The following is a 13,822-nucleotide window of genomic DNA, read 5'->3' on the forward strand; positions in this document are numbered from 1 at the left end:
ATCACACCCGATCCAGTTACTTCTGGCTGCCACGTCTATCGAATTCACTATCTGACAGGCTGTGCTCAATGTGTAGGGAAAGAGAGGGGAGAGAAGAGATAAGGGGAGGAGGTGGGGGGAGAGGTGAGAGGAGAGACATGAGATGAGGGGAGAGACATGAGATGAGGGGGGGAAGAGGGGAGACACATGAGATAAGGGGAGGAGATGAGAGGAGAGACATGAGATGAGGGGGGAGATGAGGGGAGAGACATGAGATGAGGGGGGAGATGAGAGGAGAGACATGAGATGAGGGGAGAGATGAGAGGAGAGACATGAGATGAGAGGAGAGACATGAGATGAGGGGAGAGATGAGAGGGAGAGACATGAGATGAGGGGAGAGATGAGAGGAGAGACATGAGATGAGGGGAGAGATGAGAGGAGAGACATGAGATGAGGGGAGAGATGAGAGGAGAGACATGAGATGAGGGGGAGATGAGAGGAGAGACATGAGATGAGGGGAGAGATGAGAGGAGAGACATGAGATGAGGGGAGAGATGAGAGGAGAGACATGAGATGAGGGGAGAGATGAGAGGAGAGACATGAGATGAGGGGAGAGATGAGAGGAGAGACATGAGATGAGGGGAGAGATGAGAGGAGAGACATGAGATGAGGGGAGAGAAGAGATAAGGGGAGGAGGTGGGGGAGAGATGAGAGGAGAGACATGAGATGAGGGGAGAGATGAGAGGAGAGACATGAGATGAGAGGAGAGACATGAGATGAGGGGAGAGATGAGAGGAGAGACATGAGATGAGGGGAGAGATGAGAGGAGAGACATGAGATGAGGGGAGAGATGAGAGGAGAGACATGAGATGAGGGGGGAGATGAGATAAGGGGAGGAGATGAGGGGAGAGACATGAGATGAGGGGAGAGACATGAGATGAGGGGGGAGATGAGGGGAGACACATGAGATAAGGGGAGGAGATGAGAGGAGAGACATGAGATGAGGGGGGAGATGAGGGGAGAGACATGAGATGAGGGGGGAGATGAGAGGAGAGACATGAGATGAGGGGAGAGATGAGAGGAGAGACATGAGATGAGAGGAGAGACATGAGATGAGGGGAGAGATGAGAGGAGAGACATGAGATGAGGGGAGAGATGAGAGGAGAGACATGAGATGAGGGGAGAGATGAGAGGAGAGACATGAGATGAGGGGAGAGATGAGAGGAGAGACATGAGATGAGGGGAGAGATGAGATAAGGGGAGGAGATGAGGGGAGAGACATGAGATGAGGGGAGAGACATGAGATGAGGGGGGAGAAGAGGGGAGACACATGAGATAAGGGGAGGAGATGAGAGGAGAGACATGAGATGAGGGGGGAGATGAGGGGAGAGACATGAGATGAGGGGGGAGATGAGAGGAGAGACATGAGATGAGGGAGAGATGAGAGGAGAGACATGAGATGAGAGGAGAGACATGAGATGAGGGGAGAGATGAGAGGAGAGACATGAGATGAGGGGAGAGATGAGAGGAGAGACATGAGATGAGGGGAGAGATGAGATAAGGGGAGGAGATGAGGGGAGAGACATGAGATGAGGGGAGAGACATGAGATGAGGGGGGAGATGAGGGGAGACACATGAGATAAGGGGAGGAGATGAGAGGAGAGACATGAGATGAGGGGGGAGATGAGGGGAGAGACATGAGATGAGGGGGGAGATGAGGGGAGACACATGAGATAAGGGGAGGAGATGAGGGGAGAGATGAGAGGAGAGACATGAGATGAGAGGAGAGACATGAGATAAGGGGAGGAGGTGGGGGGAGAGGTGAGAGGAGAGACATGAGATGAGGGGAGAGATGAGATTAGGGGAGGAGGTGGGGGGAGAGGTGAGAGGAGAGACATGAGATGAGGGGGGAGATGAGGGGGGAGATGAGGGGAGAGACATGAGATGAGGGGGGAGATGAGGGGAGACACATGAGATAAGGGGAGGAGATGAGAGGAGAGACATGAGATGAGGGGAGGAGATGAGGGGAGAGACATGAGATGAGGGGAGAGACATGAGATGAGGGGGAGATGAGAGGAGAGACATGAGATGAGGGGAGAGGCATGAGATGAGAAGGGAAGCCGTGAAGAAGGGAGTAATCCTGAAACGCGTAGCTGACATCTGATATGTTGACTTCGTAAGGTCACTATGTGACTGTTTTATTGTTTTGTAAAATAAAGTAAGAATTTTATCACGTACAAGTGGATTTGTCGAATTCCATTGGAGCTGGATTTTATATATTATTCAAGTTACGTCTGCCTAAAGATCCTAAGGTTTCCGTGCTCATGGGATTTGAATTAACAACGCTGAATGACATATGGTGAGTTGGACTGTTGCATTGTAGACATGAGATGAGGGGGGAGATGAGAGAAGAGACATGAGATGAGGGGAGAGATGAAAGAAGAGACATGAGATGAGGGGGAGATGAGAGACATGAGATGAGGGGGGAGATGAGAGGAGAGACATGAGATGAGGGGGGAGATGAGAGGAGAGACATGAGATGAAGGGAGAGACATGAGATGAGGGGGGAGATGAGAGGAGAGACATGAGATGAGGGGGGAGATGAGAGGAGAGACATGAGATGAGGGGGGAGATGAGAGGAGAGACATGAGATGAGGGGGGAGATGAGAGGAGAGACATGAGATGAGGGGAGAGATGAGAGGAGAGACATGAGATGAGGGGGGAGATGAGAGGAGAGACATGAGATGAGGGGGGAGATGAGAGGAGAGACATGAGATGAGGGGGGAGATGAGAGGAGAGACATGAGATGAGGGGGGAGATGAGAGGAGAGACATGAGATGAGGGGGGAGATGAGAGGAGAGACATGAGATGAGGGGGGAGATGAGAGGAGAGACATGAGATGAGGGGGAGATGAGAGGAGAGACATGAGATGAGGGGGGAGATGAGATAAGGGGAGGAGATGAGGGGGGAGATGAGAGGAGAGACATGAGATGGGGGAGATGAGGGGAGAGATGAGATGAGAGGAGAGACATGAGATGAGGGGAGAGATGAGAGAAGAGACATGAGATGAGGGGGAGATGAGAGGAGAGACATGAGATGAGGGGGAGATGAGAAGAGAGACATGAGATGAGGGGGGAGATGAGAGGAGAGACATGAGATGAAGGGAGAGACATGAGATGAGGGGGGAGATGAGAGGAGAGACATGAGATGAGGGGGGAGATGAGAGGAGAGACATGAGATGAAGGGAGAGACATGAGATGAGGGGGGAGATGAGAGGAGAGACATGAGATGAGGGGGGAGATGAGAGGAGAGATGAGAGGAGAGGAGAGACATGAGATGAGCGGGGAGATGAGATAAGGGGAGGAGATGAGGAGAGAGACATGAGATGAGGGGGGAGATGAGAGGAGAGACATGAGATGGGGGAGATGAGTGGAGAGATGAGAGGAGAGACATGAGATGGGGAGATGAGAGGAGAGACATGAGATGAGGGGAGAGATGAGATAAGGGGAGGAGATGAGGAGAGAGACATGAGATGGGAGGAGAGATGAGGGGAGAGAGATGAGGGGGGAGATGAGAGACATGAGATGAGGGGGGAGATGAGGGGAGAGATGAGAGACATGAGATGAGGGGGGAGATGAGATAAGGGGAGGAGATGAGGAGAGAGACACGAGATGAGAGGAGAGACATGAGATGAGGGGAGAGACATGAGATGAGGGGGGAGATGAGAGGAGAGACATGAGATGAGGGGGGAGATGTGGCCCATTACTGTTTCCATTGGTGAAATATCCAGTATCAGGACTGGAGGGATCAGGGATTAAACATATTACAGTGAAAATCTAAATTGCCTCTATAGATAACACCACTGAGCCATCATTACATCAATACTGACACTAGATGATGTCACCGCTTAGCTCTTCCCCCTCCCTGCACTGAGCATGTCTAGAGATCTCTCCCATAGACCTCAATGAGTCGGCTCCAGTCTATTACTGCCTATGGCCATGACTATGCTGTAAAGCAGGTCACTAAATGCTGTTAACACAGCGGAGAAGCTCAGGGGAGATGGAGACAAGATGGCTGCCCCATAGTCATGATCAGAAAATGGAATAAAAAAATCTACAATCAGAAAATAAAAACAGATTAGAAAAATGGGTCCAGACCTCGTCCACTGGCTTATGGTGATGGGACTTTGTGTGCAGGTCCTGCCCTGATGACAACTGCAGGGGGTGCGTGTGTCTCTCTGACTCCTGTCCACACTTGTCATGTAATGTTTCCTTCACCGGCTCTTTGGTTTTTGTCTGCAGCTTCTGATTGGGTTCCTGCTCTGCAAGGCCTGACCGAGAGGACATCTTGTCTGATCCGAGACCTCCCCACTGGAGACAGACTTACCTTCAGGGTCCGAGCAATCAACCTGGCTGGACCCAGCGAGCCGTGTACCATGAAAGAGCCGGTCACCATCCGGGAGATCATGCGTGAGTGCCCCGGGGTCATCTGCAAAATCATATCCATCCAAGTTATCTATCATCTATCTATCTATCTATCTATCTATCTATCTATCTATCTATCTCCTATCTATCTATCTATCTATCTATCTATCTATCTATCTATCTATCTATTATCCCCCATAGTGACCCCTGCACACAGTATTATGTCCCATAGTGGCCCCTGCACACAGTATTATGTCCCATAGTGGCCCCTGCACACAGTATTATCCCCCATAGTGGCCCCTGCACACAGTATTATGTCCCATAGTGGCCCCTGCACACAGTATTATGTCCCATAGTGGCCCCTGCACACAGTATTATGTCCCATAGTGGCCCCTGCACACAGTATTATCCCCCATAGTGGCCCCTGCACACAGTATTATGTCCCATAGTAGCCCCTGCACACAGTATTATGTCCCATAGTGGCCCCTGCACACAGTATTATGTCCCATAGTGACTCCTGCACACAGTATTATGTCCCATAGTGGCCCCTGCACACAGTATTATGTCCCACAGTGGCCCCTGCACACAGTATTATGTCCCATAGTGACTCCTGCACACAGTATTATGTCCCATAGTGGTCCCTGCACACAGTATTATGTCCCATAGTGGCCCCTGCACACAGTATTATGTCCCATAGTGGCCCCTGCACACAGTATTATCCCCCATAGTGGCCCCTGCACACAGTATTATGTCCCATAGTGGCCCCTGCACACAGTATTATGTCCCATAGTGACCCCTGCACACAGTATTATGTCCCATAGTGGCCCCTGCACTCAGTATTATGTCCCATAGTGACCCCTGCACACAGTATTATGTCCCATAGTGGCCCCTGCACACAGTATTATGTCCCATAGTGACTCCTGCACACAGTATTATGTCCCATAGTGGCCCCTGCACACAGTGTTATCCCCCATAGTGGCCCCTGCACACAGTATTATCCCCCATAGTGGCCCCTGCACACAGTATTATCCCCCATAGTGGCCCCTGCACACAGTATTATGTCCCATAGTGGCCCCTGCACACAGTATTATGTCCCATAGTGACTCCTGCACACAGTATTATGTCCCATAGTGGCCCCTGCACACAGTATTATGTCCCATAGTGACTTCTGCACACAGTATTATGTCCCATAGTGGCCCCTGCATACAGTATTATACCCCATAGTGGCCCCTGCACACAGTATTATGTCCCATAGTGGTCCTTTCACACAGTATTATCCCCCATAGTGGCCCCTGCACACAGTATTATGTCCCATAGTGACTCCTGCACACAGTATTATGTCCCACAGTGGCCCCTGCACACAGTATTATGTCCCATAGTGGCCCCTGCACACAGTATTATGTCCCATAGTGGCCCCTGCACACAGTATTATGTCCCATAGTGACTCCTGCACACAGTATTATGTCCCACAGTGGCCCCTGCACACAGTATTATGTCCCACAGTGGCCCCTGCACACAGTATTATGTCCCACAGTGGCCCCTGCACACAGTATTATCCCCCATAGTGGCCTCTGCACACAGTATTATGTCCCATAGTGACCCCTGCACACAGTATTATGTCCCATAGTGGCCCCTGCACACAGTATTATGTCCCATAGTGGCCCCTGCACACAGTATTATGTCCCATAGTGGCCCCTACACACAGTATTATGTCCCATAGTGGCCCCTGCACACAGCAGTAGCGGCTATCACTGGGCCCCCTAATGGCCCGGGCCCTGTGGCATTCGCCTCCGCTGCCTCTATGGTAGTTACGCCCCTGCACATAGTTTCTACTATCACTGAGTTTACACTTTTCATCCTCCGCAGAACGACCAAAGATTTGGCTCCCGCGATTCCTGAGACAGAAACTTGTGAAGAGAGTTGGTGAGACGGTGAACATTGTCATCCCCTTCCAGGTATTCCCGCCTCACTGATGATGTCATCAGGGCTCCTGTTACCCTCCTCTATCTATAGTGTCAATTCCTAATGTCACCTCAGATTAAAGGGATCCTCCACTGATATATTCAGATCCAGCCCTACATAGACAGGCCATTAATATAACACATGCAGTACCTCATTCCTCCTGCGGGGGAGCTGCCAGATATCTTACTGATTCCAGCTGATCATTGGGGTCTTCAGAATCTGAACGCCCTGAGGTGTGCATGTGTATGGGGTTGTTAGGAGGAATAGCCAGCACAGGACATTGCTGTTATTTGGGCGCCTGCGCGGAGTGGTCGTGTGCGGCCACTAATATTATTATACTTCACACAGAGAGGGTGAGAGACGGGAATGTAGAATGCGGGCGAGGCCTGAGAGATGATGAGTGAGCAACACAAGAGCGCGGCACATGGCGGCCGGGGGTCCTGGTTAAAATTAGGATCCCGTGTGAAACACAAGCTCAGGGAGGACACAACAAGGGGCGACAGGAATGCGCTACTGGAAATGAGAGCCTGCGGCTGGGATCATTCCTGGCCTGTGGTCACTCCCAAATCTGCAGCTGCTCCCATTACACTAGTCAGACTGATATTAGATGGGCTCCCCCCTCAGGACTAAGAGGCAATTACAGAACAATGCCCCCCCTTCCCCCCACGGGGCTGTCATACCACTTATCACCACTAGGTCACACAGGGTGGGTTGTGTAACCCCCCCACCATTGCAGTTACAATCACCCACTGTCCATGGCGCCCCCTGTGTCACTCCAGGTGTCAGACCCCGCTGATAATCAGATGATCCTAAGACCCCTCCAGGGGGCGCTGTTATGTGCGGGTGTTTAACCCCTTAGTGTTTCATGTCTCCAGGGTTTGGTTCTTGCAGGACTGGTTGGATTTTTTAGTTGTGTGAGTATTTTTGGGTTTCCGATGTTCGCGGCGCAGTCTATGCTATAAATGACGCTTTATTCATTCTCATCACTATTTGGTATAAGGAAAATGCTCGTTGTTGTACCGTGTTAGCCAGTGGGTTGGAAATATAAAAAACAAGAAAACTTGATAATCTTCAGTAGTTGATACCTTTTTAATGGCTAACTCATAATGGTGACAAATGGCTGACGTTTCGGCACCTCTAGGCTCCTTTATCAAAGTAAATTTAAAAACATTTCTGAAGGATCATATATATATACAGAGCAGGCACAAAGGGTGTTAGAATTCAGGAGGAAGGGGGGGGTTTGTTAGTAATTGGTAGAGACAATGTAAACACTTCCAGGTCCTTATCAGTTCACACGTTACTGTAAAGAGACATGAAACCCTGTGACACATTAAGTCCACACTCGAGTGTTTGAAGCAGTGTCATGAATTTATACTCATGTATGCGTCTTTCTCTCTTTGATCTGAAATTCCCTCCCAAAACCAAAATTTTCATGTGATGGGTGATATTGTGGTCCCCACTACAAAAATGCTTTGATACGGGAAGGTCCAGTCTTTGTTCTCTAATTGTATGGCGATGTGAGTTCATCCGCATTCTAAGCTGCTGTCCGGTCTCTCCAACATACAGATTCTCAGTGGGACACTTGGTGCACATTATTACATACACTACATGCGGTGTGTTACAGGTGACCGTACCTGGGATTTTATATTCCCTGTTCGAGTTTGGTATCTCTATCCTGTCAGGGGTCAGTATGTGGGGGCAGGTTTTGCACCTTTTCTCTCCACATGGGAATGTTCCTGTGTTAGTTGGAGGTGACAGTGAGCTGCTGACAATCACCATATTCCTGAGGTTTGGTGTCTGTAGCACAGGGGAGGGGGGTCTGGAGATATGGATGTTAGACGGTGGTCTTATTGCAGTAGTGGATGTAATTTGCGTGTGATTCCTCTCAGCGTCTCCAGGTGGGGGTTATATGTGACAACCAGGGGCACCCGATTGTTCTCCTGTTTGGTATTGTATCTTAATAACTCCGATCTTGGTATTCTGGTAGCCCTGGTGATTTAGTTATCAGTTCTTGGATGGTAACCCTGCCTCAAGAATGTGTCTCTGAGGCCTCCGAGGTGTTCGTCTCTATCTGCAGGGTTAGAACATATGCGATGGGATCTGATGGCCTTGCTGTAGACAATAGAGTATATGTGTACCAAATGTTCCACTGATAATCTGTATGATGGAGAGACCGGACAGCAACTTAGAACGCGTATGAACTCACATCGCCATACAATTAAAGAACAAAGAATTGACCTTCCCGTGTCAAAGCATTTTTGTAGTGGGGACCACAACATCACCGATCACATGAAAATTTTGGTTTTGAGAGGGAATTTCAGATCAAAGAGAGAACGACATATACATGAGTATAAATTCATGACACTGCTTCTAACACTCGAGTGTGGACTTAATGCTTCACAGAGTTTCATGTCTTTTTACAGTAACGTGTGAACTGATAAGGACCTGTAAGTGTTTACATTGTCTCTACCAATTACTAACAACCCCCCCCCCCCTGAAGTCTAACACCCTTTGTGCCTGCTCTGTATACAGTATATATATGCATATGAGAAAGAAGCCGCAGCGTTCCGAAACGTCAGCCATTTGTCACCATTATGAGTTAGCCATTAAAAAGTACTTCAACTACTGAAGATTATCAAGTTTTCTTGTTTTTTTACATCACTATTTGGTCAGATTTTCTAATCCTTTATTTTGGGGTTCAGGGTAAACCTCGCCCCATGGTCACCTGGCTGAAGGACGGGCAACCGATCGATCCCAAACAGGTTGGCATCAGAAACAGCGAGGCCGACACCATCTTGTTCATCAGATCTGCCGAGAGGCGCCACTCTGGAGAATACCAAGTCAAAATCCAGATTGAGAACTGCGAGGACAGCGCCGCCATCCACATCCAGATCATAGGTAGGTCATTGGTCACACAAGGGCCAACCAGCCGCAATCCCAATCTAATGGGAATCTTCTGCTCCAGACAAGCCCAGCGCTCCACAGAACGTGAAGATCGTGGAAATCTGGGGGTTCAACGTTGCCCTGGAGTGGTCTCCACCTCAAGATGACGGAAACACCGAGATTACCGGCTACACCATCCAAAAAGCAGACAAAAAGACCATGGTGAGCTGCGGGGGCAGGGAAGACCAATAAATGGCGGGACTGGGACGGGAGAGCCCAAAGATCATTCCTCTGACCCGCGTGGAAAGACAGGAATGCTCGGCTGACATCCCCGCCCATGAGGCTCTTGGTGATTTCCATCTTCTTCTGTCCCCAGGAATGGTTCACAGTCTATGAACATTACCGACGTCTGCACTGCGTCGTGTCCGACCTGATCATGGGGAATGAGTATTTCTTCCGAGTCTTCAGTGAGAACATGTGCGGACTGAGCGAGAAGCCCACCAACTCCAAGACCAGTGCCCTCATCCAGAAAACAGGTATAGAGTGACCGTGTGCTGTCATAGGATGGGCCCGTCACACTCTGGGGCCCACCAGTCATGACTTGTAGCTATAGGGGGTGCAGAGGATTGGGGTGTTACTTGTCATCTCCAACACAACAAGCAGCACTTACATGGAGCCCAAGAGTAACAAACAAAGGAATATTCCCATAAATGCCTGGTGGGGGTCCAACATCGGGGGCCCCCAAATATGGGGAATGGGGTGAACTGAGCAGCCTGGCTCTGTCCACTGTGTAGTGAGGGTGATGGCGGCCACAGAGAACAACTGATGGGTGGGGAGGTGGAGGGTGGTCGCCGTGTAATGCTGAGGTTTCCCTGCAGAGGCGCTGTAGGAGAATTGAATCCTTGCTTGCAGGTTCCCACATAGATTAGATCTACTTGATGGTGATCCCCTGATTTTTTGGGGTGACTTGTAGGGTTTTTCGTATTTGCCAGTCTTTGTATGCACTTAACAGTTCAATCTATTTCTTCTTCTTCCCTTAGGAATTGCCTACAAACCCCCCAATTACAAAGAACACGAGTTTGGGGAGGCTCCAAAGTTCACTCATCCCCTTGCAAACCGCTCTGTAGTCGCCGGATACAACGCGACCCTCAGCTGTGCCCTGCGCGGGTCACCCAAAGTAAGTGGACCAGGAGATGAGTATATATGGGGCTACTGTGTGATGGTAAGGGATGTGTATAAGGGACGTGTTATATAAGGGTGTATATATAAGGGATGCGTATAAGGGACATGTTATACATATAAGGGTTGTATATATAAGGGGTGTATATAAGGGATACATATATAAGGGATGTGTATAAGTGACATGTTACATGTATAAGGGAGGTGTATATAAGGGGTGTATATAAACAATGTGTAAAAGGTGTAAAAGGGTCATGTTACATGTATAAGTGTATATATAAGGGATGTATATCATTCCAGGGATCCATTATTAACCCATTACTAGGCCATGTTTTGTTATCTCTTATCTCTCTCCGCCTCTTCTTCTTCTCTCTCCGCCTCTTCCTCTTCTCTCTCCGCCTCTCCCTCTTCTCTCTCCGCCTCTCCCTCTTCTCTCTCCGTCTCTTCCTCTTCTCTCTCCGCCTCTTCTTCTCTCTCCGCCTCTTCCTCTTCTCTCTCCGCCTCTTCCTCTTCTCTCTCCGCCTCACTCTCTTCTCTCTCCGCCTCTCCCTCTTCTCTCTCCGCCTCTTCCTATTCTCTCTCCGCCTCTTCCTATTCTCTCTCCGCCTCTTCCTCTTCTCTCTCCGCCTCTTCCTCTTCTCTCTCCGTCTCTTCCTCTTTTCTCTCCGTCTCTTCCTCTTCTTTCCGTCTCTTCCTCTTCTCTCTCCGTCTCTTCCTCTTCTCACTCCGCCTCTTCCTCTTTTCTCTCCGTCTCTTCCTCTTTTCTCCGTCTCTTCCTCTTCTCTCTCCGTCTCTTCCTGTTCTTTCCGTCTCTTCCTGTTCTTTCCGTCTCTTCCTGTTCTTTCCGTCTCTTCCTGTTCTTTCCGTCTCTTCCTCTTCTCTCTCCGCCTCTTCCTCTTCTCTCTCAGCCTCTTCCTCTTCTCTCTCAACCTCTTCCTCTTCTCTCTCCGCCTCTTCCTCTCCTCTCTCCGCCTCTTCCTCTTCTCTCTCCGCCTCTTCCTCTTCTCTCTCCGTCTCTTCCTCTTCTTTCTGCCTCTTCCTGTTCTTTCCGTCTCTTCCTCTTTTCTCTCCGTCTCTTCCTCTTCTTTCCGTCTCTTCCTCTTCTCTCTCCGCCTCTTCCTCTTCTCTCTCCGCCTCTTCCTCTTCTCTCTCCGTCTCTTCCTCTTCTCTCTCCGTCTCTTCCTCTTCTCTCTCCGCCTCTTCCTCTTTTCTCTTCGTCTCTTCCTCTTTTCTCCGCCTCTTCCTCTTCTCTCTCCGCCTCTTCCTCTTTTCTCTCCGTCTCTTCCTCTTCTCACTCCGCCTCTTCCTCTTTTTTCTCCGTCTCTTCCTCTTCTCTCTCCGTTTCTTCCTTTTTCTGTCTTGCCTTTTGCTTCTGTGTCATCTCTACTTCTTCTTTCCTTTTGGGCCACAGCCGAGGATCACCTGGTACAAGAATAAGATGGACCTTTCGGGGGAGGCGCGCTACCGCTCCTTCAGTAAGCAGGGCGTGCTGACCCTGGAGGTCCGGAAGCCCAGCCCGTTTGATGGCGGTGTCTACACCTGCAGAGCTGTGAATGAGCATGGAGAGGCCGAGACTGAATGCCGATTGGAGGTTCGAGGTGAGGTTTAGGCGTGAAAGGTTACGTTGGGCTCTGTTCACACTGACTCGGTACCCTTAAGTTGTCCCCTTTCCAAATTGCTCTATGATGGGGGACACTGATGGGACCACCGTGATGGGGGACATTGTAATGGGGGACACTGTGATACAGAGATGTTATGATGACTACGATGGCCTTTCCTGCCTTACTAACTTTTTGATATTTTTGCAGTGCCCCAGTAGGTCTCCATGATGGGCGGCCGCAGCAGGTAAGTGTCTACATCTCCATCTTTTTTAACACCAAATTATTTGTATTGGACACTCCTCATAGCCTTTGGCTCTCCTGATACAAATCTAGATACGTAGATTCCTGGTGGAGCTTGTAGCAGTTTTTTGGGGTGAGTTATAGGAACTGGAATAGGGAGCTCCGTACCTGCCCCCTGTAACAAGAGATGGGGCACAGAAACTGATGGAGAATCATCAGCCTCATTTTTGGCCACTTTATGTTTCCTGTATCCACCACTAGGGGGAGCTCACTATATACTGTGTTATCTGTAGCTGTATACACTGAGCTCTGGAGCTCCCTCTAGTGGTGGCCGCAGACAGATAACAATGTCTCTATAAAGATGGATGGGAGTGGCCATCGTGGGTTGTCGTGGCATCAGGAGTGTTCTGAGCACAGCTTAAAACTTAATAAGGCTCCTGATGGGTCCCCGAATATAAAACACACTATATATACCACACTATAGATCTATAGACCACACTATATATAATGTATCCCGCACTATAGATCTATAGACCACACTATATATAATGTATCCCGCACTATAGATCTATAGACCACACTATATATATAATGTATCCCGCACTATAGATATATAGACCACACTATATATATAATGTATCCCGCACTATAGATCTATAGACCACACTATATATATAATGTATCCCGCACTATAGATATATAGACCACACTATATATATAATGTATCCCGCACTATAGATCTATAGACCACACTATATATAATGTATCCTGCACTATAGATCTATAGACCACACTATATATAATGTATCCCGCACTATAGATCTATAGACCACACTATATATATAATGTATCCCGCACTATAGATATATAGACCACACTATATATATAATGTATCCCGCACTATAGATCTATAGACCACACTATATATAATGTATCCTGCACTATAGATCTATAGACCACACTATATATAATGTATCCTGCACTATAGATATATAGACCACACTATATATAATGTATCCCGCACTATAGATATATAGACCACACTATATATAATGTATCCTGCACTATAGATCTATAGACCACACTATATGTATCCCGCACTATAGATATATAGACCACACTATATATAATGTATACCACACTATAGATCTATAGACCACACTATATATAATGTATCCCGCACTATAGATCTATAGACCACACTATATATAATGTATACCACACTATAGATCTATAGACCACACTATATATAATGTATCCTGCACTATAGATCTATAGACCACACTATATATAATGTATCCTGCACTATAGATCTATAGACCACACTATATATAATGTATCCCGCACTATAGATCTATAGACCACACTATATATAATGTATCCTGCACTATAGATCTATAGACCACACTATATATAATGTATCCCGCACTATAGATCTATAGACCACACTATATATAATGTATCCTGCACTATAGATATATAGACCACACTATATATAATGTATCCTGCACTATAGATCTATAGACCACACTATATATAATGTATCCCGCACTA

The 13,822-nt window shown here is 48.3% G+C and overlaps 1 protein-coding gene across 1 annotated transcript in view; it reads left to right on the forward strand.

Moving 5' to 3' along the window:
* LOC142213484 (myosin-binding protein C, cardiac-type-like) overlaps positions 1–13,822 on the forward strand; it is a 49,159-nt gene that overhangs the window by 27,034 nt on the left and 8,303 nt on the right. The window contains exons 4-11 of the mRNA XM_075281834.1: positions 4,281–4,448; positions 6,270–6,358; positions 9,068–9,263; positions 9,331–9,470; positions 9,625–9,784; positions 10,289–10,425; positions 11,839–12,025; positions 12,236–12,272. Coding sequence (XP_075137935.1) covers positions 4,281–4,448; positions 6,270–6,358; positions 9,068–9,263; positions 9,331–9,470; positions 9,625–9,784; positions 10,289–10,425; positions 11,839–12,025; positions 12,236–12,246 — 1,088 coding nt within the window. The 3' untranslated portion in view covers positions 12,247–12,272. The remainder of the gene's footprint in view (positions 1–4,280; positions 4,449–6,269; positions 6,359–9,067; positions 9,264–9,330; positions 9,471–9,624; positions 9,785–10,288; positions 10,426–11,838; positions 12,026–12,235; positions 12,273–13,822) is intronic.

This window comes from Leptodactylus fuscus, chromosome 7 (genome assembly GCF_031893055.1).
Source record: "Leptodactylus fuscus isolate aLepFus1 chromosome 7, aLepFus1.hap2, whole genome shotgun sequence".
Classification (NCBI taxonomy): domain Eukaryota; kingdom Metazoa; phylum Chordata; class Amphibia; order Anura; family Leptodactylidae; genus Leptodactylus; species Leptodactylus fuscus.